Source organism: Mobula hypostoma, chromosome 5 (assembly GCF_963921235.1).
Source record: "Mobula hypostoma chromosome 5, sMobHyp1.1, whole genome shotgun sequence".
NCBI lineage: Eukaryota > Metazoa > Chordata > Chondrichthyes > Myliobatiformes > Myliobatidae > Mobula > Mobula hypostoma.
The window spans coordinates 52,352,436-52,379,928 of NC_086101.1; the positions used below are offsets into that span (position 1 = coordinate 52,352,436).

General features: G+C 41.6%; 1 protein-coding gene across 4 annotated transcripts in view; it reads right to left on the minus strand.

The window, feature by feature from the left end:
- The window catches only part of rbm26 (RNA binding motif protein 26), a 157,795-nt gene extending 134,724 nt beyond the window's left edge, over positions 1–23,071 (minus strand). For 2 of the 4 annotated variants that reach the window (XM_063048503.1, XM_063048502.1), the window contains exon 1: positions 22,517–23,053. In XM_063048503.1, the coding sequence (XP_062904573.1) occupies positions 22,517–22,556 (40 nt within the window). In that variant the 5' untranslated portion in view covers positions 22,557–23,053. Of the gene's footprint in view, positions 1–22,516 lie in introns of all 4 variants that reach the window. The other 2 variants (XM_063048504.1, XM_063048501.1) reach the window with 2 other exon arrangements.
- Between the last annotated feature and the right edge of the window lie 4,422 nt (positions 23,072–27,493).

A 27,493-nucleotide genomic window follows, 5' to 3' on the forward strand; every position in this document is an offset into this window, starting at 1 on the left:
GCATCAGCCAGGCAACACCCTATCCCTACTGTTGGAAGTAGCATCATATAATGGAGATGTTGTTTAGCAGCAAGGACTGGAAATCTGGTCAGGATTGATGGGAAGATGAATGTTGCTAAATACAAAGAAATCTTGGATAGAAACTAGCTAGCCTCTGCTAGAAAGGTTAAACAGTGGAGGAAGTTTATCTTTCAGTGGGACAATAACCCAAAGCACACTACCAGAGCAATGATAGAGTGGGTTCAAAAGAAGAAAATTGATATTCTTGAGTGGCCCAGTCAGAGTCCTGACTTAATCCGATTAAACATCTCTGGCAAGACCTCAAGACTGCTGTTCACCACTGCTTCTCAACTAAACTGGCTCAGCTTGAACAATATTGGGAGGTGGAATGGGCAAATCTTACTCCATCACGTTGTGCAAAGCCAGAGACTTATCCAAAAAGATTTGGTTGTAATAGCTGCGAGAGATGGTTCAACTAAGTATTAAGCAAAAGGGGACGAGTACTTTTGAATTGCCGACATTTCAGTTATTGAATTTTTAGTTTTTTTGGGGGCTCTGCTGTGAAAATAGGAAGATGTGTTTCACACAAAAAAAATTAAACTGAATAAAATCCCCGGTTGTTATTACTCATTTATGTGAGCAAGGGGTTGGGGTCTGAATACTTTTACAAGGCATGTATTGTCAGTATCCCTGCTGATTTTAGTGAACAGCTAGTAGAGCTGGAGCCTCATTACCATGGCAAGCTGTAACTAATTATGAACTCCAGTGCTGTCTATGACAGTTTGAAAGATGTCTTCCAAAAACCCAAAAATGTATAGGTCGGTGGGTTAAGTGACCACCGCGGATTACAAATTAAAATATATTGGCAAATAGATTCTTAAGAGTGTTTGGGGAGGTTATGGGGGAAAAAAGCACTAGTGTAAATAGATGTTTGATGGATGGGGTAGTCCTCAAGAGGCTGAAGGGTCTGCTTCCATGCTCTGATATCCTAGCAAATGGGATAACATAGGAAGATGAAGGTTGATGTGCTCCAAGAAATAACCTAGACAAGGCGTGGTCATTAAGTTTGCTTTTAAAATCACTGATTCAACCGACAAGGGGTTATCTCCAATCTCTCCCAATAGTTTTCAGAAATTACAAATAAGAGTCGAAGGATATGACGAGAGTTTCTTGGGACACTTTCCTATATGCAATCTTGTTTAATAGTTTCATCAATAACTTCCTTTCATCACAAGGTTAGATAGGTGGTTTGTTGATAATTGTACAATGTTCAATTTAACTTCCAACTCCTCAGCAAACTAGCATTCAGCAAGACCTGGACAACATTCAAGCATAGGTTGATATGTGAAAAGATATTAAATGTGACAAAGTGCCAGGCAATCACCATTTCCACAGAATACAACCATCTAATCTTGAAATACATTGGTATTACTGTTGCCAAAACCTCACAAACATATTCTAGGCATCACCACTGACCAGAAACTTAACTAAACTACCCTAAAAAAATACTGTTGCTACAGGAGCAGCTTAAGGGTTTGATATTGTGTCACGCAATTTGCCTCAAGAAAGTAACTCCAGATGGTTCACTTTGGGACAGTTAAGGATAAGAAATAAATGCTGCTACTACCAGCAATTATCATGTGCCAGAAAATTTACCAGATGTTCAAAGTTGAGTGCAATAATTTAACAATAGCTCACTGTTGCCATCTCAAGGGTAATTCATGATGGGCAAGAAAAATGGACTTGCCAACCAGGCCCAGATCCCAAAAAGGAAATGAAAAAAGAGCTCTTTTCATACAAATGATATAGTTCAAAGTGCTTTACAGTGAAATAAAGTGCAAGCGTGGAAGTTTTAAAATATGTTAGTTCAATAAATAGGTTCTGAGCCAGCGTTTAAAAGGGTCAGCTGAGTCTGCATTTCTTATAGTTTCAGATATTGTGTTCCACAGTTCAGCAGTGTAGTTGAAAAAAACCTACCAATTATCTTTTAAGGGAAATTGTTTAAATTTAAGAGACAGCAGAAGACAACCTGAGAGCTTGAGTAGGATTATAAAATAAAAGTGAGTTTTAAAAACAAGAGAACTTTAAGATTGATTCTACAAGGTACAGGAAGCCAACGCAGAGTAGTTACGATGGGAGTGATAAACTCTCTCATCCTGGTTTTGGTTATACATTTAGTAGCAGCATTCTGAGTCAACCCTACTTGCCCCTCAGTGATACATTAACTCTTAATTCTAATCCTAAGTATTATTTATTAGTGTAATCATGGGGCATTTTTTTTTCCTGATGAAGCTTTCTGCATCCATCAATGGTTGGGATATACAAGAGTTAGGAGGTCATACTTAGGAGTATGATGCAGTTCTAGTCACCCCATTTTTGGAAGGATGTGGAAACTGAGGAAAATGTGCAAAAGCTTACCAAGATGTTGACTCAATTGGAGAGCATGAGCTACAAGGACAGGGTGAACACAGAGCATTACAGCAGGCCCTTCAGACTATCTAGTCCATACCAACCCGTTTTCCTGCCTCATCCCATCTACCTGCGTCCAGACCATAGCCCTTTCATCCATGTACTTATCCAAAATTTTACATGTTACAATTGAACCCACATCTACCAATTCCATTAGAAGCTCGTTCCACACTAGCACCACCCTCTGAATGAAATTCCCCCTCAGGTTCCTCTTAAATATTTCATACGACCTCTGTTTCTCATGGGGGAGAAAAGGTTTTGACCAGCTTACTCATCAATGCCCTTTACAATTTTATAGACATGTCAGGTCACCCATTAGCTTCCTTTGTTATTAGTGAAACAAACCTAATCTATTCAATAACTCTGGCAACTAAAATATTCAATCCAGTCACTCAATTTTCCAAGTATAGTCTCAGCAGTGTTCAGCAAAGCTGCAACATTCTTTCTCCTGAAATAAGAGGGCACATGTCCCATAGGTCTGTAGCAACTTTCAGGAAATTATGGACACAAAAATCAAGGTCCCACAAAATTTCTTAGAATAAACCATTTAGGCGGTCAGAATTTGTACCTCAAGGTAGAAATCTCAAAAAAAAAGAGGGCATGCTTTTAAGATTGGAGGATGAAGTTAAAAGGCAATACAAAGGGCAAGTTATTTTTGTTTACTGGAAAGAGCTACTGGGGGAGTAGTGGAATTGAGCGGTTTTGTGGAGTTTAAGAGGCTTTTAGATAGATACGAGGGGTGATTGATAAGCTTGTAGTCTAAGGTAGAAGGAGTCAATTTTAGAAAACCTAGCACAATTATTTTTCAACATAGTCCCCTCCTACTATGGACACACTTAGTCCAGTGGTCGTGGAGCATACGGATCCCTTCTTTGTAGAAGTTGGCATCTTGGACCTCCAGAAAGTGGTCCACAGCAGGGGTGATTGATAAGTTTGTGGCCTAAGGTAGAAGGAGATGAGTTATACAGCTCTTGTTACATGCATATGCTGTTCAACTCTGAGAGATTATGCAGAAAGTTTGAAGTCAATAACTCATCTCCTTCTACCTTAGGCCACGAACTTATCAATCACCCCTGCTGTGGACCACTTACTGGAGGTCCAAGATGCCGATTTCTACAGAGAAGAGATCCGTATGCTCTACGACTGCTCGACTAAGTGTGTAAATGTAGGAGGGGACTATGTTGAAAAATAAATATGCTATGTTTTCTAAAATTGACTCCTTCTACCCTAGGCCACGAACTTATCAATCACCCTCATACAGTACACAAATATGAAGGGAATAGAGGGATATAGATGACAGACAGGAGGACATCTGTATAAATCAGCATCAGGGTTGGCACAACAGCATGGCCTGCCCAGTGCTGTACTATTCCAAGTTCTGGCTCACATTTCCAGCATCCTGTGACTCTAGCTGCGGCAGATGTCACTGGTGGACTAAATGATACTTATTCCTATTTTATAGTCATCTCTGGCTTTTTGTGATTGTTCACAGGAAATGCCAGCACCTCTGAAATACTTTCCTGTATCTCTACTTCTACTAAAGCTGACCAGTGTAGCCCAAAATATTTAAGAATGCTCTACTAGAACATTAGACCCCTGAAATGATAAACTGTATCAGATCTAATTTCAACACATGGACAGAAATGGCAGTGTACTTAGAACAGACCCTGTAAGTGATTATGGTGTGGTTAAGCTGCGGAACAGAGGCATCTACATCTCTGTGCACGAAACACAAAATTATCATCTAAGTGCTCCAAGGTATTAGAAAGACATGGAAATTAGTCCATATAAAACGCAAGACCTTCAGACATAGGAGCAAAATTCGGCCATTTGGTCCATCAAATCCACTCCACCATTCTATCATGGCTGACTTATTATAGCTCTCAACCCCCTTCTTCTGCCTTCTTCCAGTAACCTATGACGTCCTCACTAATAAAGAGCCCATCAACCTCCACCTCAAATATACCCACAACTTGGCCTGCACAGGTGTCCATCTGTGGCAATGAATTCCACAAATTCACAACCGTCTGGCTACAGAATACTTTTCCTTCACCTCTGTTCTAAATAGACATTTAGTTCTGATGTTGTGCCCTCTGGTCCAAGACTCCCCCACTAGAGGATATACTCTCTCCACATCCATTTTATCCAATATTCAATCGGTTGCAATGAGATTTCACCCTCCCCCCATTCTTCCAAACTCAAGTGAGAACCGGCCAGAGCTATCAAATGCTCCTCATATGTTAGCTCTTTCGTTTCTAGGATCGCTCATTCTTGTGAACTTCCTCTGGACACATCTTTTCATAAGGGGCCCAAAACTGCCACGGTTTAACAATTCCTTATAAAGCCTGAGCATTGTATCCTTGCTTTTGTTTTCCAGTCCTCTCAAAATGAATGGTAACATTGCATTTGCCTTCCTTAGCACTGACTCAGTCTGAAAGATTATCCCTGGGGAATCCTGCATGAGGATCCCGAAGTCCCTCTGCACTACTGACTTTTGATTTTTTTTGCCCTATTTAGAAAATAGTCCACACTTTTATTCCTTGGGCAAAACTGCACGACCATACACTTCCCAACATAATATCCCATCTGCCACTTCTGTGCTCATTTCCCCGATTTCTTTGCAGACACCCTCCCTCCTCAAAACAACCTGACCCTCCATCTATCTTCATATTGTCCACAAAGACATCAATTCTGTTATCCAGATCACTGACATACCGTGTAATGAAGTGGTCCCACCATCAACCCCTGTGACACACCACTAGTCACTGGCAGCCAACCTTCTATCCTCTATACATTTTTCCTGTGTTACCATGGGCTCTTCTTAAGCAGCCTCGTGTATGCCACTCATTCAAAGACCATCTGAAAATCCAAACAAACAATAGCCACTGACTCTCTTGTCTATCCTGCCTGTTATTTCCTTGCAGAATTCTAACAGATTTGTCAGGTAAGATTTCCACTTTAGAAAACCATGCTGACTTTGGCCTATTTTATCACGTGCCTCCAAGTACCCTGAAACTTCATCCTTAATAAGACCCGAAACACTGAAGTCATGTTGATTGGTCTATAATTTCCTTTCTTTTCCTCCCTTCCTCTTTAAAAAGACTGGAGTGACATTTGTAATTTTCCGGACCTCAGGAACCATTCCAGAATCTAGTGATTCTTGGAAGATCACCACCAATGCTTCCACAATTTTTTCAGTTGTCTTTTCAGAACACTGGGGTGCAATCCATCCGGTCCAGGTGACTTATCCAACCTCAGTCCCTTAAGTTTCCCAAGCACCTCCTCAGTAATAACAACACTCACTTATGGCCCTCCCCTCCCCAACACTCTCGCAGTGCTGGTATTGTGCTAACGTCTAACGAGGGAGGAGAAGATGGTGACACGACGCAACGCGCGCAGTCGTTCTGAATGAATATTGATTATGTGTAACTAGGGGGCCGTGCACAATCCAGATTTGATGGAGACAGCTGTGAGAAGCGAAGAGGAACAACTGGAGTAACTTCTGAAATGCCTGCTTCGCTACCGCTGCTACTGTGCGATCGAGAATCTCCGGAGACAAAGGCCCCAAATCCTCGGCTTTGCCTATCGTCTGTTGCCGGGGCTGGGGTCGAAGCGCTCAGCAAAGATGGTGCTCAGTGTTGAAGCGGTGGTCAGAGGCTCGGAGTTTTCGGACGGACTCGGAGTCGGACTGTGGTTGGATGCCTCCAGGATGCTGCACCGGCAAGTTGGCGGCACTGGGGGTTTACCGTCTGCATGAGATGATGGGACTTAATCGAGAGACTTTGAGACTTTTCTGTGCCATGATCTGTTCTTATCAAATTATGGTATTGTTTTGCACTGTTGTAACTATATGTTATAATTAGGTGGTTTTTGTTAGTTTTTAAGTTGGTTTGTCATGTGTTTTCATGGTATCATTCCGGAAAAACATTGTATCATTTCTTAATGCATGCATTACTCAATGACAATAAAAGGGGACTGCGTGTCCTCATAATCGTCATCACGTCTTCCACAGTGAAGACTAACGCAAAATACTGAAGTTCATTCGCCAATTCTTTGTGCCCCCATTACTATCTCTCTAGCGTCATTTTCCAGTAGTCTAATATACTCTTTCATCTCCATTTTACTCCGTATATATCTAAAAAAAATTTTGTATCCTCATACTATTGGCTAGCTTATCTTCATACTTCATCTTTTCTCCAAGGCTTTTTTGGTTGTCTTGTTAGTTTGTAAAAGCTTCCCAATCCTCTACCTCCCCACTTATTTTTACTATATTATATACCGCCTCTTTTCCTTTTATGCTGTCTTTCACTTCCCTCGCCAGCCACGATTGTTTCCTCCTCTCTTTAGAATACTTCAGTTTTGAAATGCATCTTTCCTGCACCTTCCAAATTTTCCCCATAAACTCCAGTCACTGAAGTTCTGCCATCATCCTTGCTTGTGTTCCCTTCCAATCCACTTTGCCAGTTCCCCTCTCATGTCACTGTTATGTCCTTTACTCCACTGAAATACTGATACATTCAATTTTAACTTCTCATTCTCAAACTGCAGGGTGAATTCTATCATTTTTGATCACTGCCTCCTGAAGGTTCCTTTATCTTAAGCTTTCTAATTAAATCTGGGTCATTAACTAACACCCAATCCACAAGTGCTATCCCCCTGGTGGGCTTAACCACAACCTGTTCTAAAAAGGTACCCCACAGGCATTCTACAAATTCCCTGTTTTGGGATCCAGTGACAACCGGATTTTCCCAATCTATCTGCATTTTGAAATTCACCATGATTATCACACCATTGCCCTTTTGACTTGCCTTTTCTATCTCCTTCTGTAATTTGTAACCCACATCCGGTTACTTTTCAGGGATCTGTATGAAACGCCCATCAGTTCCTTCACTCTACCCACAAGGATTTTACATCTTCTGATCCTGCAGTATGTCACTTCTTTCTAAGGATTTGATTTCATTTTTTACCAACAGAGCCATCCCATCCTCTCTACTGATCTACCTATCCTTTTGATAGAATATATATTCTTGGATGTTAAGCTCCCAACTATGGTCTTCTCTTAATCATGACTCAGAGACGCCCGCAACATCTTACCTGCAAATCTCTAAATGCACCACAAGATCATCTACCTTATACCATATACTGTGTGCATTCAAATGCAATACTTTCAGTACTGTATTCCATCACCAATTTTCATTTTGGCTCCTGTCATCCCACTGGCTGCATAGCCATCCTATCATCTGTCTGTCCTTCTTCTCAGCCTCACTACACACTGCATCTAGTTGTACACCCTCAGCCTTATCATTCTGGTTCCTATTCCCCTGACAAATTAGCTTAAACCCTCCCCAACAACTCTGGCAAACTTGCCCACAAGGATATTAATCCCCCTCGGTTCAGGTGTAACCCACCCCTTTTGTACACATCATATTGTCCACACAAAGGATCCCATTGACTCAAATCTTAAACCCTGCCCCATGCACCTCATCCTCACTTATGCATTCATCTACCAAATCATCCTATTTTTACCCTCACTGCCACATGGCAGAGGCAGCAATTCAGAATATATATACCAAATATGGAATCAAAATATGGAAAATAGAAATGAAACTCTTGTGACAATGTTAAAGTCATTGATGAGATCACAAATGTAAAGTTCATGTTGTTTAAGGTGGGATGTATACTTGGAGGCAGTTCACAGAGGTTCAGTAGGTTAATTAATGGGATAAAATTTTGGTCTTAAGTTTGGCCTGTGCTCACTGGAATTTAGAAGAGTGAAAGGTGATCGTACTAAAACAGAGTTTGAAGGGGCTTCCCTAATAGATGCTGAAGGGATGTTTTCTTGTGAGAGAATGAAGAATTACTGTCAAAAAGCATGGAAACATTCGCTGGTGTCCATTAAGCACACTTATAAATAACCCCACTGTATTCCCATTTTGTTCTTCCAATATTCCTATCAAATTATATACCTCTCTCTGCAACTGGATCCTTGACTTCTCGAGCAATTAGACCGCAATCACTTAGATAGGCAGCAACACCTCCACCAAGATTATCCTCAACACTGGTGCTCAAGGTTGCATTCTTAGCCCCTTACCTTACCCCCTATACACTCACTACTGCATGGCCAGACTGCTCTAACTCCATTAACAAACTAATAGATGACACCACTGTAGTGGGCTGAATCTCAAACAATGATAAGACAACAGAACAGGAATGAGATCAAGATGCCAAGACATCATTTCCTTCAGTGTCAACAAGTGTTGACCATTGACTTCAGGAAGCAGGGAAAAATTCTGTATAATGGTGCAGTGAAGATGCTTGAGAACTTCAAGCTTCTAGGTGTAAATATCACTAGCAATTTGTCCTTATTCATCAATGTAGATGTTATCACCAAGAAATCTCATCAATGCCTCTACTTCCTCAGAAAGCTAACCAACAGATCACCTGTGCAACCAGAGCAGCCTACACATTTGACCACTGTTACATCACCATCAAGAGCATTTACCACCTTGAGGTCCTTCTACTCGCAACATATAGGCAGACACTAAAGACTGCAGCACCAGTGGTGAGCAACAAGGTTCAGTCAACGCAGGCAGAGTGCTTACAGGACAGCATTGTCAAATCTAAACAAAGACACCACAGTTGTCAATGATTTCATCAAAACCTGTGTGGAAGAATGCGCCTTCGAGGACATACCCAAACCAAAAGCCGTGGATGAACTAGGAGATTCATCTGAGGGCTAGATATGTGGCATTCAAGACCAATGATCTAGAACTAGACAAGAAGTCCAAGTGCAAGCTATGGAACATTATTTCAGAGCAAAGAATAACTCCAATTGAGATTAGAAATGGAAATGGATGCAGGATTTGCATATCTAACTTCCTACAAAACAAAACCTAACATTATGAATGGCTGTGATGATTCAAAGATTCAAAGTACATTTAAAAAAATGTACATATCATACAACCTTGAGATTTGCTTACTTACAGGTAGCCACAAAGTAGAAACCTGAAAGAACTTCCAGTTAAGATGGTGCTACTGAACGCGTGCAACAGCTCACTGCTAGTTAAAAAGATAAGAAATCCAACTTCATTCCCAGAATAGCTCAACGTCATTTATGCATACACCTGATCCTCGTTATATGCAAGGGATACGTTCCTCGAAGTTGATGCATAATGTGAATAATTATTTAAATGGAGAAAATAGGGATGCATTCCAGAGGGCTTCCTAAATATGTTTTATCTGTAATTTATTCACATTTTCATACCAATGGTTGTGCTTGTCAGGATCATATCAAGCACAGCAAGGGGTGAAGGAAGACTCACAGAACTCTTAGTTAGATCTGCCGGCAGCAGAAGGTGATACTGATTTGAATAAAGTGGTGAGGGCTGTTTGCTTGGCAGTATTTTGTTTTTCAGCATAACTTTGCTTGTAGGGAAGAAGGGTTGACGGCAGGGAATGACTGAAATGCTGACTCCGTTCTAAACTTGGGTCCAAGTCCATCGCCATTTATGCCAAGTGTTCCAACGTCCACCATTCCACTGTTGGTAAACTCTCGGGATTTTCAAAATCGTCTGTTGCTTGCAGCCTCTGAGAGATAGTTCGCAGTAAAAAAAAATACGTACGCCTTGAATGTGGATTACACCTTGGTCGAGTGGTTGAATCAGCGATGTTGTGTTAAGCGGCAGGAAACTCACTGTTATGTTAGTATGAGTGCTGTCCAAATGTTTAGGATGGGCTGATGCATAGTCAAGCAACAAAAGAACTTTAAAGGCAAGATTCTGCTCCCGGCAGTAGTGTCCCAGAGCTGCGTTACCTTCCACTGATGCCACGCTGTTTATAATTTCCAACCCTTTTTTCCAAGTGTTAAAGCAGTTCTCTGCTGCTCGGCTGACGGCCCAGGACATGACGTCGGATGCTTCGGAGGCATAGTTACATATTTCAAGCACAAAATCACTGCACCTTAGGTAAAACCAACAAAAGTTTAAGATAGTGCAGCCACAAAACCAATGCAAGACTGGCGGGAGAGAGATTGTGAGGCACGTGCACCTGACTTGTTTTGGTGGGAAAGCGGTGCTTCTTGTCCCAACAGTGAGACTGTGAGGTGTGCGCACGTGACTTGTATCAGTGGGAAAGCGGTGCTCCTCGCATACTATGAGTTTTGGATGCATATAACAAGACGCTCGTTGAAATAGGTTCCTCGCATAACCGTGAATCCGCATTGTCTAAAGACGCATATAACAAGGATGGGGGGGGGGGGGAACTTTTAAACAGAGAAAAAAACTACACCGGTACAAATCTCTGAAGCATCTGGTGGACCTTTGTAAGGCACCAAGCCTTGATGGTGCACCTGGATGGGCTCAGAAAACGTTTGCAAACCATTCAAGAAAAGCAGGGTGAGTGGTCTTAACCAGGGGTCCCCAACCCTTTTTTGCACCGCGGACTGGTTTAATATTGACAATATTCTTGCAAACCGGCCAACCCGGGGGGGTGTTAATCGCGACCGGAATATAAGTGATAAGTCAACTATAAGTCAGTTATAAACGGCTAATACACTCAATTTCGTTTCTAAAAGGGTTTATCTAACGAATTTAATATTAAACACAGTGCATATTTTCCTCACATGAATACAGTGATAAGTCAATTATAAGTCGCAGAGATATGATGTTGGGAATGGAAACAATGTTTTCAGTGCTTTCGAGCTATCTCAGGATATTCAGCCTTGACTTTGATCCAGAATGATGGCAAAGATGTTATATCAAACATACTTTTCAGCCCACCATCATTTGCAAGCTTGAGGAGTTGATCTTCTTCCCGCGCTGACATGGATGATTCACTGGGGACATTCACAAATGGGTCACGGACCCACTCCTTTGCATATCACCACCAGATTAAAAGATTTTATAGAAATTAACGATAATGGCGAGGTGTCAGATTCCACACTGGGAGATATTAAAAGTTGTAATCCATGGGTATATAATTTCATATGAATCCACTGCTAAGACGGAGAGAGAAGGGCGATTATTAGAGATTGAGAATACTCTCCCAACCCTCGAAGCGAGATACCAGGCTTCGAAATCCTCTGAAGATCATAATAAAATAATGAAGCTTAAACACAAGTACAATTGCATCTTGGGTAGTCAAATAAATAACCTCCTCTTAAAATTAAGACAATAGCATTCCGAAATGGGGGACAAGCCTGAGGGGCTCCTGGTGCAGCAGCTTAGGGGCGCCCAAGCCCTAAGGTCAATTCATTGCTTTAGATCGAGCGCGGGTGCCCTGTTAACTAACCCCAAGGAGATAAATGACTGTTTTAAAGAATTTTACAATGAACTCTAAACTTCTAAATGCAATGTCACTCAATCTGATTTGAATGACTTTGATCCTTTTGTAAAGCCGAAACTTAGTGACGCTGCTAGGGAGGACCTAGATTCTGACTTCACATTGGAAGAAATAACTTCCGCCATTAAGTCATTTCCGTCCGGCAAGGCAGCTGAGCCAGATGAATTTGGCTGTGAATTTTATAAGAAATTCTGTGATATCCTTGCCCCACTTATCCTCAGAATGATATCTTGCTCTAAGAGAGATAAAGCCTTGCCTAGAACATTGTATGAGGCTAACATTTCCCTCATTTTAAAGAAAGGCAAAGAGGAAACAAGACCCGGTCAGCTATAGGCCCATTGTACTCCAGAATTTCGATAGAAGGGTAATTACTAAAATGCTGTCTAACCGACTAAATAAGCATTTGTCATTTATCATTCATCCTGATCAGACAGGATTTGTTCCAGGTAGGTTCTCTTTTTCCAATTTCAGATGCCTCCTTAATACTATGTATGTTGATCATGGGAAAGCTAGTGGGGCAGCAATTTTGTCCCTTGATGCACAGAAGGCTGTTGACCAGATTGAGTGGCCTTACATGTTTGAGTCACTGTACAGGTTTGGGTTTGGCGAGTAATTTATATCTTGGGTAAAACTGATATCCGCCAGCCCAATGTGTTCTATTATAACTAATGGTGACAATTCAACTCTGTTTCCCCTACACCATTCAGTTCAGCAGGGGTGCCCTCTTTCACCGGCCCTTTTTGCCGTCACGGTAGAGCCCCTTGCCCCAAAAAAAAGAAGTCACCCAAATATTCTGGGTTTGAAAGTGGGAGGTATTGAAACACTTATTAGTTCATATGCTGATGATGCGATACTCTACTTACAAAACTCAGAAAAGTCAGTCCCTCTTCTTCTAGATTTAATCACCTCTTTTGGCAGACTATCGGGATCCTCAATCAATTGGACAAAAAAGTGACTTTGCGCCCCTCTCCAACAACTACACACGGGGTTTTTTGGAAGGTGTCCCGTTCAAAGTAATTAAAGATCACTTTACTTATCTTGGCTTGCTAATCCCCAAAGATCCTAAATTAATATTTAAACTAAACTTCGCAGAGTTTATTTCAAAACAAACAGAATATAGAAAGTTGGAAAACCCCACCTCTGTCCATGATTGGTCATATAAATTCAATTAAAATGGTTTCCCTTCCTAGGTTTCTCCATCTTTGTCAAAATCTCCCCATTTTTCTTACATTAGCCTTCTTTAAAGAATTGGACTCCATAATATTGTCTTATATCTGGAATTATAAGAATCACAGGATTTCAAAAATTCATTTACAGAAGTCTGAAGGAGGGCTGGGATTACGTGTATTTAGACACTATTATTGGGCTGTCAATGCTAGGGCTTTAATGTTTTGGCAACAGGGGCTCCGGATAACCTAGCCCCTGGGGCTCCCTAGTGGCAATGTATGGAGTCTAACTCTGTTGTCAATTCCTCCTTGCCAGCCATGCTGTTCTCTAAGTTAGAGAAGGCTGGGACTTCAAAAAGTTTGAGTTTTGTTTTGAAAAATTCAGTCAGAATTCTAAATCAGATTAGGAACGTTCTGAATTTATCAGAGACCTCTGTACAAGCACCAATCTGTTTCAATCACTCCTTTCTACCCTCATGGTCAGATAAAGCCTACCATGCTTGGAGAGAGAAGGGTCTAGTTTCTATTGAAGACCTGTACATCGAGGGACGGTTTGCAACATTTCGTCTGCTGAAAGAGAAACTTGAGCTGCCTCATTCGCACTTTGTTCATTATTTACAAATGAGACACTACATTCAATCTAAGATTTGTAATTTTGAAATCCTTCCAGGGAAACATATTTTTTGATATTTTAAAGAACCCTCCTGACGCCAGGGATCTCATTTCTAAGTTTGTACTTTTGTTCGATGATTGCACTGTAGCATCTACTGTGAAGATTAGAGACGCCTGGAGAGAGAAGTTGGGCATTGAATTATCTGAAGCTGCCTGGGACAAGAGTTTGTCTAGGATAAAGGCTTGCTCTGTTAACAGCAGACACCAACTGATCCAGTTTAAAGTTGTCCACCGTCTCCACTACTCTACACTTAGATTGTACAGGATTTACCCTTCTGTCTCGTCAATGTGTGATAGATGCCAAGGGACAGAGGCCTGGTTGTCACATACCTTTTGGTTTTGCCCATTACTGACTAGATTTTGATCCAAAATATTCAACTGGTATTCAAAGGCCTATAAAAGATCCTTTCCCTTGGAAGTCGGTCTCGCCATATTTGGCTGCTCGCAATCTACTATTTGTTACACCTGTTCCTACACCTCCTCTCTTGCCACCATTCAGGGCCCCAAACAGTCCTTCCAAGTGAGGCAACACTTCACTTGTGAGTCTCTTGGAGTCATCTATTGCATCTGCGGCCTCCTCTACATCAGTGAAACCCGACGCAAATTGAGGGACCGCTTCGTCGAGCACTTCCACTCCGTCCGCCACAACAGACAGGATCTCCCGGTAGCCACCCACTTCAACTCTGCTTCACATTCCCATTCGGATATGTCCATACATGGCCTCCTCTACTGCCATGAAGAGGCTAAACTCAGGGTGGAAGAGCAACACCTCATATACCGTCCAGGTAGTCTCCAGCCCCTTGGCATGAACAGTGAAATCTCCAACTTCCAGTAATTCCCTCACCCTCCCTTCCTCTATCACTATGTCACTCTGCCCCCTCCCCCAGCTGCCTATCACCTCCCTCATGGTTCCGCCTCCTTCTACTACCCATTGTGTTTTCCCTTATTCTTCCTTATTCTTTCTTCACCTTTCCTGCCTATCACCTCCCTGCTTCCCCTCCCCTTTTCCCCTTACTGGTTTTTCACCTGAAACCTACCAGCCTTCTCCTTCCCACCCTCCCCCCACCTTCTTTATAGGGCCTCTGCCCCTTCCCTCTACAGTCCTGACGAAGGGTTCCGGCCCGAAACGTCGACCAATCTTACCCACGGATGCTGCCCGACCTGCTGAGTTCCTCCAGCGTGCTGTGATTGTTGCTTTGACCCCAGCATCTGCAGATTATTTTGTGTCTACTATTTGCTTCCCTGCAGCCATACAACAGTCTCTGATGCTGGGGATGATCGTTGCCAAAAGACTTATCTTGAGGGAATGGAAATCACTGTCTCCCCCTTCCTTTCGGAGATGGATGGCTGATATGATCTCAGTCAGACAGATGGAGAAACTTAGGTTCTCAAGAACCAATTCAATTAAAAAATTTTCGGCTATCTGGGATCCATTTCTTGCCTGCCTGGACAAGGCCGGGGGCGGATGAGCAATTTACCCCCAGCTGATTTCTCATGGCCCTCGTTTGAGATTTAATGTTTCGTATTTCTGAGCACTTTGTACAATAGGCATCCCTCTAATGTTATGTCCCTTTTTTTTTGCTTATTTCATTTTTACACATGTCTGAGCTTGTATGTTCTTGTAGATTTCATTGCTTTTTTTTCAAAAATTTTGAAAATAAAGTATTAAAAAAAACTCAACGGGCTTGTCTTTAAGTCCAGGGTGCTTGGACTCAAGGTGCTGAAGCAGTTTTGAGGGCTTCATTTCCTCATTAGACAGCTCGTCTCCACATATCACACACAGGGGGCTTGGAGCGTACGAGTCACCGGTCACAATAAAGCCATATTTTATGTACAACTCGTCGTATCTTCTGTTGAAGGAAGCTTTCTTTTTTTGCAGTCTCGGCCTCAGCTGTCTCTGCGTTATCATCATCGTTCGGCCTTTTATGTCCCCTACCCCCTCTTCTAAAGAAACTCTCAAGCGACATTTGTTTTTTACTCATCGAGTAGTTGTAGGTTAATCACCGACTGATGACCTCACGTGCGTTCAAGTTCAACAGTGGGCGTAACAAGGAATGAGGAAAGGTGCAGCTGACACATATCGTTTCATATCGCCAAATCATATTGTTTCCTCACGGCCCGGTACCGGTCCGTAGCCTGGTGGTTGGGGACAACTGGTCTTAACGACTCTCAACCAGTGGCACTCTCGTCTACTATGAGGAAGTGCTTTGAGTAGTTGATCATAGTTAGAATCAATTCCCGCCTAAGAAAGGATCTGGATCCGCTGCAATTTGCCTTTCGCCTTAATAGGTCGACAGAGATTCAACCTCACTGGCTTGCCACTTGGCCTTCAATCACGTGGACAATAGTAATATCTACCTCAGAGCTCAGCATTCAACACAAACATACCTTCAGTCCTAATCAACAAGCCCCAAAGCCTGGGCCCCCCCTACCTCCCTCTGCACATGGATCCATGACTTTTTCCAATGGAAACCACAGTCTGTGCAGATTCGAAATAAAATCTCCTCCACACTGACAATCAATACTGGTGCACCTCAAGGATACATGCATAGCCCACTGCTCTATTCTCTCTACACCCACAATTATGGCTTGAACTGTGGCTCAAATGCCATCAATAAATTTGCCAGTGACATAACTATTGTTGGCAGAATTTCAGATGGCGAAGAGGAAGCATATAGGAATGAGACAGACCTTCCACTCAATGTCAGTAAAACCAAGGAACAGACTGTGGACTTCAGGAAGGGTAAGTCGAGAGAACACACAGCAGTCCTTTTCGAGGGATTAGCAGAGGAAAGTCATAGTCATACTTTATTGATCCTGAGGGAAATTGGTTTTCGTTACAGTTGCACCATAAATAATAAATAGTAATAGAACCATAAATAGTTAAATAGTAATGTGTAACTTATGCCAGGAAATTATGAAATAAATCCAGGACCAGCCTATTAGCTCGGGGTGTCTGACCCTCCAAGGGAGGAGTTCTAAAGTTTGATGGCCACAGGCAGGAATGACTTCCTATGACGCTCTGTGCTGCATCTCGGAGGAATGAGTCTCTGGCTGAATGTACTCCTGTGCCCACCGAGTACATTATGTAGTGGATGGGAGACGTTGTCCAAGATGGCATGCAACTTGGACAGCATCCTCTTTTCAGACACCACCGTCAGAGTCCAGTTCCATCCCCACAACATCACTGGCCTTACGAATGAGTTTGTTGATTTTGTTGGTGTCTGCTACCCTCAGCCTGCTGCCCCAGAGTGAGCAGTTTCAAGTTCCTGGGTGTCTGAAGATCAATCCTGGGTCCAAGATTTTGATGCAATTACAAAAAAGCCATGACAGCGGCTATCCAAGTTTCCCCCGCTATCCAAAGGTAGAACGTTCCTATGAAACATTTCTTAAGCCAGAATGTCGTAAAGTGAATAAGCAATTACCATTAATATGGGAAACATTTTTGAGTGTTCCCAGACCCAAAAAATAACCTACAAAATCATGCCAAATAACACACAAAACCTAAAATAACAGTAATATACAGTAAAAGTAGGAATGATATGATAACTACACAGCCTATATAAAATAGAAATACTTTCCTGCAGCACTATCCAGCGCAGTGAAAATCTCTCGGAAGCGCTCTCAGCAGAAACACTCTCTCCAGTAACCTTTAGGCTATGAAGCTGCCAAATCATGCCAAATAACACATAAAAATACACAGCCTATATAAAGTAGAAATAATGTATGTACAGTGTAGTTTCACTTACCGGAATCGGGAAGACTCCAATAAATTACAGTTGCATCACAGTTAAAAACTTGCTTATACGAATAACCTCCTGATGCAATCAGCAATCGCCTCTGATCTGGGCCAACATTTACGTGCCGGGCCACACCTAATTAATTAACTAGTTTATTTTGGCTTTTTCTTAAAGATGTGCTGGGTGCATCCCGACTACGCTGCACCACTACATTCTGTGCGGCAATGTATCGGTCCGCAGCCCGGAGGTTGGGGACCACTGCTTAAACTATGAAGATGCCCTCGCCTCAGAAACTGATCACACCACCCATGACTACCTTTAAATTCTACTTTCATCACCATCGTCCAGTGCTTTCTGTTTCAGCTTATTAAAAAGACTGACTGATTTCTCCTTAAGTACAAGAAAACTTAACAGAACATCATGCTTTGTACACCCATCAATCCACTCAAGCAGCAGACTTTCCATTTTATCCACCATTGGATGCCGACTAAGAGAGACCACTTTGCTACGAGCAGAACCAACAGTAACATTGGCAGCTTTCAAAATTCTTTCTCTCTGTGTATAAATAGTGCAAATGGTGGACGCAGGCAAGTTCAATGCGCGGATAATGTCCTTGCTTCATTCACCACAATAGAAATGCTTAATTATGTCTAGTTTTACGCTAAGTGTAACACCCTTACGAGCTCTTTTAGGCTTTTCCGATACCTTAGAACTCATCTTGCTAACAGATGCACAAGATAAATCGAGATAAAGCACGTGTTTAAGCAATGCTGGCTAGAATGCAGTTCTGGGGGAGGAGCTTGGCTGTTCGGGCGTGCGCCACCTTTTTTGGTAACAGTGAAAACCCCTTCTGTTAGCGAAAACAACTAATGTAGGTCTTTCATAACAGTGAGGTGTCGTAAAGCCAACGTTCGGAAAACGGGGGCCACCTGTATTTCATTAAGAGTTTAGGGAGACCTAGTTATGTCACCAGTGACACTTGGAAATTTCTACAGATGTACAGTGGAGAGAATTCTAACTGGTTACATCATCCTACTGTACAGAGGGACCATTACACAGGATCAGAAAAAGCTGTAGAAAGTTGTAAACTCAGCCAGCTCCGTCAGCATCGAGGACACCTTCAAAAGGCAATGCCACAAAAACAAGGTATCCATCATTAAGGACCTCATCATCCAGAACATGCACATGCCCTCCTCTCATTGCTACCATCAGCAAGGAGGTACAGGAGACTGAAAGACACGTTCAATGTTTCAGGGACAGTTTCTTCCCTCCATCAAAATTCTGAATGGACAATGAACCCATGAATAGTACCTCAGAATTTTTTTCATATGTCTTTGCATTTATTAAGTATCTATATTGTAATTAACAGATTATTTTTATGTATTGCAAAGTACTGCCACCACAAGTTTCACAACCAGTGATATTAAACCTGCCTTATTTCCTATACCAACAACATTGCAATGACAGTGAATCATTTATAACAACCTAAGCCTGCCAAGAGCCCCTTGCAGTTGCATAGTTTTTAAAATTATAAATTTTCAATCTTAATGACCCTGCATGCTATACATCTCTTATAATTAAAATTCACAACTCAAGAGTACATAGAAAAAAGGTGAGGACAACTGCTCTTGGAACTGAAACATTAACTTTGTTGTTCTTCCTACAGGTGATCCCTGATTTGCTGAGTTTAATAAGAAAATCAATTTTTATTAAAATTGGTTAGCTTGTTACCTTTCTTCAAGGCATGACCAGACCCTCATTCAATTTACTTCTGGTAGTTCAACCATAAGAATGTCTCAGAAAAACTGTAAGAATTGAATCTCAAAATGTACAGGGATAATAAGAACCATACTGACAAATTCAAGTCTGCTGACTTCAAAATGAAGAATGAACCTAGTTGTTGAGGCTAATCTGGCAGATAGTGGATTTCTGGTGTAGTTGATGTATTATAGAAAGAAAAGTTTGAAATATGCACATTGAATTTAAAACAAACAAGTGCCAAGGGTAGCAAATAGAAAGGAAGGATAGAAGGGAACAATAACTTAATAGATCACTACATTGCAATGTACCACACAGGAAGAGATGACAAGAAGGAAAATATTTAATAGAATTTCATCATCTCCAAAGGGTTACTAACCTGAAACATTGATCACATCTCTCTCCACAGATGCTGTTCAACATATGGAATGTTTTGAACATTTTATGTTGCTTCCCTCTAATGGAAAATTACTTGGCTGCTCTGCAGCATGCAAATGATTTTTTGTGATCATCGACAGTTGTATTGAACTTTAGTAGCCTGATGCCCAAGGCATCACAGAGGAAATCAAATTTAGGCCTGCAGGACGGGCTGAATTGGAAGGGTGTTCTAGGTGAGAGAGATTAGGTAATCAAACCATAAGCAGTTACCATTAGAAAGATTGCTTAGAGAAATGAAAGGGTTGCAGTTGTGACAGGTCATGAGCTTGAAGGGCGCCATAGGAAAACGAGTGACTAAGTAACTTAAAACCTGCCCTCAATCAGGTTCCTGGCAACTGGCTACAAACTCTCATGGAGGTGCACTAGTTTGAGCAGCTAAAGCAAACAGCAGTCTTCATGCATTTTAAATTGAATGGATTTGTTTGAGAGCCAAGGAATGAATTGATTTGAACATAATGGAAGATGTACACTGCAAACACGAGGAAATCTGCAGATGTTGGAAATTCAAGCAACACACACAAAATGCTGGTGAAATGCAGCAGGCCAGGCATCATCTATAGTAAGAGGTACAGTTGACGTTTCGGGCCGAGACACTTCGTCAGGACTAACTGAAAGAAGAGATAGTAAGAGATTTGAAAGTGGGAGGGGGAGGGGGAGATCCCAAATGATAGGAGAAGACAGGAGGGGGAGGGATGGAGCTAAGAGCTGGAAAGTTGATTGGCAAAAGGGATATGAGAGAATCATGGGACGGGAAACCTAAGGAGAAAGAAAGGGTGAGGGGAGCATCAGAGGACGATATAGTGAGAGGGACAGAGGGAGAATAAAAAGAGAAAGAAAGGGGGGAATAAATAAAATATAATAAATAAATAAGGGCTGGGGTAAGAAGGGGAGGAGGGGCATTAACAGAAGTTAGAGAAGTCAATGTTCATGCTATCAGGTTAGAGGCTACCCAGACGGAATATAAGGTGTTGTTCCTCCAACCTGAGTGTGGCTTCATCTTGACAGTAGAGGAGGCCGTGGAAAGACATATCAGAATGGGAAAGGGATGTGGAATTGAAATGTGTGGCCACTGAGAGATCCTGCTTTCTCTGGCAGACAGAGCATAGGTGCTCAGCGAAACGGTCTCCCAGCCTGCGTCGGGTCTCGCCAATATATAGAAGGCCGCACCGGGAGCACCAGACGCAGTATATCACACCAGCTGACTCACAGGTGAAGTGTCACCTCACCTGGAAGGACTGTCTGGGGCCCTGAATGGTGGTGAGGGAGGAAGTGTAAGGGCATATGTAGCATTTGTTCAAGGACCAAGACGTACACTGAATAGTTGGATTTCCTGTATATTTTTATGAATATAGTTTATTTTATGAATAAAGTTTATTTTATTTTTGAAGTAAAACCTGTACAAAAAAAATCCAAATGCACAGTGGCAGAACAAATACGGATATGCACAATTGCATCCAATTTCTCCTGCACCCAATCTCTATGAACACTATGCCTCCAATGACTCCACGAAGTGTACATTTGACAGAAAGTGGTTTATCCATGCAAGCACACTTCACAACTGGAAATGCCATGTCAAATTTCTGGAATACAGCATAGTACATAAGGGACAATTCAATTTGGTATAACAGCCTTTTAATGGGAAATATTGATTTTCATATGTATTGTGTTAGAAAAGGTGGAGATACAAGATAAAGTTTACAAGTGCATCTTTACTTTCTGAAATTCCTATTCTGCAATGTAAAAGTAGTTATAGTCCTGTTAAACTCACTGCGGATGACCATACTAAGAATACCTCGAAATATTAGACTTTTGAAGGCATGTAATAATGCATTAAAATATCTACTCACATACTTGTTTTAAATTATACTGTTGCATATATTTTTTGTACTCTCCACTTAAACTACCGGAGGAAGGAAACAGAAGTAGGAATCAGAACATTTATTTTTTTTAATCCCTTACAAATAACATTCTAATAAAGTACAAAATGGAGAAACTATACATTGAATGCTCAGCAGTCATGCAGCATTATTGCAGAGAAAAACCAGGGAAAATGTTTCTAGTGAATAAAGCAATTTTTAAAAAGTAGCTATTTGAAAAGTGTTTCTCCTCCACAGATCTTATTTACTCAGTTGAACATTTCTAATATTCATTTAGTATTTTTAAATTAACTTAGCCTACTCTAAAATCAATGGGGCAATGGGAATATTTGACAAAGGAAAATAATTATTTAACCAGTTATCACTGGTCCCAGATACTCAATTAACAATTTTAACCCTGTACAGTCATAATAAAAAAAACATTTTGATCAGCATCTGATCTTTATACCACAAGCAATCAACTATCAGGTAAGTCACCTTGTATGTTAAAAAATGCAAAGTGCAGTCATAACCTGCAAATGCATTCAGTCATATTTATAAAAACTAAAGACAAAACTTGCCAACTATAAACATGTGATCCATAATTTAAATTTCATTATCTTAATTTTCAAAGTAAACACTTTTGATGCATTATAACTGATTAAAAAAAAGAAAGCATTTTCAAATAAGCATCGATTGCAATTACATAGTGCTGTAAACACAAAGAATAGTCAACATAGGACACTCAACGAAACTAATACACCTGTGCTTCCAGTAAAGGGACCACATGTAATCCACCTTCCCACAGTTGAGAAACTTGAAAACTACTGACAGGTCGTTGAACTATTCTCGAATTCTCTGAAATACGTAAGCTAGCTTTCTTCAGACCAACCCAATTTAAGTTCCAGTACAGAATTTGTCAGAATCCTCCCAAATCCTGGAATTCATGGTCAGATCAACGTAGAGGGAGAGAAAGAAAAAGTATTTCTTCTTCAGCAACCTCATGGATCTGTTAACCACTTCTCTTGGGGAAGTTGGGGGAGTTTTATCGTTCATGATAGCAAACTATTGTACTTACATGGGTTCGAGGGTCTTGGTGAGCCAAGTCTTGAGTGCATCAAGGTTTTCTATCATCATTGTGCTCGATCCTGTGGAGAGGGGAGGGGGAGGAGGGGTAAACAGTAGCTGAGGGAACCTGACCAGAGAATGACGGGGGGAGGGGAGAGGGGAAGGGGCAGAGGAGTGTCCTATGAAGGAGCCGGGGTTGTTTATTCTGAGCCCCCCCTATTACAGGGGGAAAGGGGAGTGGGGTGTCAGAGGTCGAACATCCAGAGGAGCCTGCGGCTACAAACAAATAGTCACCGTCGGGGCAGCAAACTCAACGTGTCCACACGCCGCCGCCACCGCACGCAGGGCCTCCGAGAGCAATTTAAAATTAGGAAACGTTCCTCGCACGCGGACAGTGTACGGAAGTAGGACGTAGGGGAGGTTGGTTTAAAAAGCACGGCGTGTATCACCAGCCAGATCAAAGACGCCAGATTAAAACTAACATCTCTGCTTTCACCCTCTCCCGGTCGCTCTCCGCTAGTTTATTCAGAAAATGGCGGCTCCCCCACTCTCGCCACCCCGTCGCTGGATCGCGGTTATCGCGAGATTTCGTGCAAGGGCGAAAAGGAGGCGTGGCTACATTGTCTCAAATTGACTCCAGTTTCATTCTCTCAACCTTGAACCCCAAATACATTCTTATTTTTTATAGTGACCATTAGATCGTGTCCACTCACGCCATTATCTTCAAAAGAAACTTTCTTTATACACAAAAAATAAATACAATGCAAAACTCTTAAGTTATTACTATCATTGGTCCATACATTTCAACTCTAAATTATTATACTTTATACTTTATTGTCGCCAAACAATTGATACTAGAACGTACAATCATCATAGCGATATTTGATTCTGCGCTTCCTGCTCCCTGGATTACAAATCGATGGTAAATATTAAAAATTTAAATTATAAATCATAAATAGAAAATAGAAAAATAGAAAGTAAGGTGGTGCAAAAAAAAACCGAGATGCAGGTCCAGATATTTGGAGGGTACGGCCCAATATTATTCTGAAAAATAACAATATTGTTCTTTTTTCCCCTGTAACTACAACCGTTTTTCGTGCATTCTGTTATTGCTTTCCCCTGTTCTACCTCAATACACCATTGCATTCCAATTATCTGTACGGATAAAATGGAAAACAAAGTCTTTCACCAAAGCAATTTAACACATTTATTTGCATGATTCCATTGCCACTTGGTCAGCCCTTCTGTTGTTTTAGCGGCTTCAACATCAAATTCCGTCCCTCTATTTCCAGTCGCACAAGACTGGACTGTTCTTTCCCACTGAGCCCTTGCATTGGCTAAAGGAAGCTTTAATGCACCTTTTAGCAGGTACTTTTGCAACCTGGAATGCGCCAGTTAGCAGTATTCCCCTTCAGTTGCATGCATTCAGATAAAGGCCATTCAATTTGGTAATTTACTGCTTTCTCTGCTGATTTTACTTGGGCACATTGTCTGCACTCTCTCCCTCTCTGATCAATTCCAGCTCTCGTTGCCCTTTTCACGAATTACCATGCCCAGTTTCAACTTGGAGTCACAGAGTTACACAGCATGGGAAGGGGCTGTTTGACCGACATCATCCATGCTGACCAAGTCATCCTTGTGGCGCACTGGGTGCAACCTTGCCATTTCTTTACCATTTGTCTGTTGGTTATGAGGCCGAGTTGCTAGCTCGATGCTCAACCCAGCATAGATGAAAACATGCAAGGAGCCGGCAGGATTCAAACACAGGATCACTCACCTCGAAGTCTGGTACGGATGTCACTGCATCTCCGACCAGCTACGTCATCCACAGAGCTAGTCCAATTTGCACACATTTGGTCCATATCCCTCTTAACCTTCCCTATCCAACTACACAAAGTTTAAAAAGACAATCACAACTTGTCTTTAAACACTCTAATTGTACCCATCTTTCTTCTTCTGAAGCAGACCAAGGAAAGAGGCTCTGGAAGTGGTGTGAGAGCGCACGCTGTAATCCACACTAACACTTGCAGGCCGGGTTCCCGTCAATACTGCTCTCCAATGTTCACTTCCTGTAAAACAAACTGGGTTACCTTCATCTGCAACTGACCCAGCGTGAGTCAAGGAACTACTATGCGCTTATTCTTCTAGAGCATGGCTCCAGGACAACATTCTATGCATCATCAAGCTTCAGGCCATGCCACTCAGGACTTGCACTAATACTATTTTGTGAATGTATTGTGCTTTATCATAAGTATATGCGTTGTATCATAACTACGTGCTGTCTGTGACTATATGTACTGTGTTTTACACCTTGGAGCCAGAGGAGTGATGTTTCATTTAGCTGGATATATGTGTATGGCTGAATGACAATAAACTTGAACTTCTTGCTGCAGATGCCAATAGCCTTAAAGTACCTCTTCTCTGTTATCAGCTTATTAATTTCATCAATGAGTAAAAACAAAAAGATTTGACATAAGCAAACCCTATCTTTGGGTAGTAGTTTTCGTATAGTGCTTATGATACGAAGAGACTTCTCTCTAAATCTACCCCCCCCCCACCCTAATCCATCAAATGGCAAAATAGACTGTTGGGATTGGGCTGGAGAATTATTATTTTTCTTGCAGCTTCACTTTCTTAGGCTTGCTGTATTTTTATATAATCACCTGCACAAATGTGATTGTTCAGCGAGTACTTCAGTGGTTTCAAATGACTCTATTTTTCTTAAACTTCTTGGATTTAATATCATGTTTTGCATTACTTAAATCTGGCTATTTGATTGGCTAACTGTTATCTGTTGACATTACAATGGAATTTTCTGTTATCTGTAGCATTGAATAAGACCACGCCACCTTTGTCTTCCTCTCTTCTGCTCTTTCCCTGCTTACTCTGTCTTTCTCTCTCTCTCTCCAAGCTTCTTCATTTCTGTCTTTGCCCTTGTAACACTTAATAAGACAATCATAAGCAAAAGCCTTATGTCTCATTGTTAACTTCTGAAGATCACAAAAGCATCAGGATCCAACAGACTGGAAAATAATTCTCTGGGTGCTCTTGCCGTGTAATGACTCCGCTCAATGATTGTTTCATACAATCAGCCCACACAGGTTCAGGTTCTTTTACTGGAGTTACAAGTTGGTTCTAATTGAGATTTTAAGAATTAAAAATAGTTTTATTTGTCGCATGTACATAGAATCATTGAAACATACGGTGAAATGTGTTGTTTGTGTCTACTCAGATCAGTGAGAATTATGTAGGGGACAGTCCACAAATGTTGCCACTGTTCCAGCACCAACGTGGCATGTCCACAACGCCCTGACTATAAGGGTACATCTTTGGAACATGGGAGGAAACCCATGTGGTCACAGGGAGAACTAAAACTCTTTATAGGTAGTGGTAGGAATCAAACCCTGATCTTACAGCCGGTGCTGTGAAGCGCTATGCTACTGTACTGTCCTAACTCAAGATCATAGTATCTAACAAATCTCACTGAATGGTGAAGAGGAGCCAAGGATCTCACTCAATTATCCTCCCCTTTGCCAGGAGTACCTAAGGGTGCTACAGTCTCTTCATTACTGACATAAACAACATGTTCACGGATGAATTACAGAAAGCAGGAGATTCGCTTCTCCAATTTCATTCCATTTTAAAGCTTACCAATGCCTCTACCTATTCAGGAGGCTAAAGAAATTTGGTAAACACGAGGAATTCTGCAGATGCTGGAAATTCAAGCAACACACATCAAAGTTGCTGGTGAACGCAGCAGGCCAGGCAGTATCTCTAGGAAGCTGCCTGTACCTCTTCCTAGAGATGCTGCCTTGCCCGCTGCATTCACCAGCAACTTTGATGTGTGTTACTTAAAGAAATTTGGCATAGTTTCACTGACCCTGACTAATTCTATAGAGAGCATCGTATATGGATGATCCATGGCTTGGTTTTGCAACTGCTCTGCCCCCTTACTGCAAGAAACTGAAGAGGGTTGTGAACATAGCTTAGCACATCATGGAAACCGGTCTTGCCTCCATAGACTCTGTCTGGACTCGCTGCCTCAGTAAATCAGCCAGCATGATCAAAGACCCTGCCTATATGGACATTCTCTCTTCTCCCCCTCCCATTAGGCAGAAGATATAAAATACCTGAAAGCACATACCAACAGGTTCAAATTCAGCTTCTACCTCACTGTTATAAGAATATTGAATTGTTCCCGATTATGATAATGATTCTTGACTCCACAAACTACCTTGTTAGGTTCATGCCTCTTAACGTCTATCTGCACCACACTTTCTCAGTAACTGCTACATTTTATTCTGCATTATTATCGTCTTACGTTGTCCTACCGCAGTGCGCCATGTAATGCTGCGATCTCTACATATTGTCTGCAAGGCAAGATTTTCACTATACCTTAGTGAATGTAACAATAGTAAACCAATTCCAATTTTATATCAGTTAAATGAGTGGTTATGGATCTCAAGACCTTAAGTTTAGTTCTGTTATATATGCCAACACACATTATTCTTTCTTCTGAGGCAACCTGTAAGGATTGATGGTCACTTGCTTGATCTCCATTTCTAAAGGTTCTGGAGGTACAGAAGCTACTCTTGAAGGCATCAACGTGAGGGCAGTAGTTTAACTACAGGTAGATAAAAACACATGAATTAATAGTGCAAATAGGCACTTTGCCCAGGAAAACTATTCCATCCATCAATGTAACCTCAACTCCACATTCTCATCATTCCTCAGTAACCATGCATTAGCTTACTTGCCAAGAATCTATCAACATCTCCCTTTTGAATAAAACCAAGAGACAGATGGTGGGATGGGCAGGCGGCAGTTTTGGGAAGTTCCTCCTCCATTAATGCTGAGTGCTCCTGGTGAATGGACTCAGTCCTTAATGTGATTCTGAACACTGTTCCTGTTGTGTCTGTACAACTACATATCAAATAAATAAAGGCACAAATTCGGAGGAGAAGTTAATGTGCATATTCACTTTGCA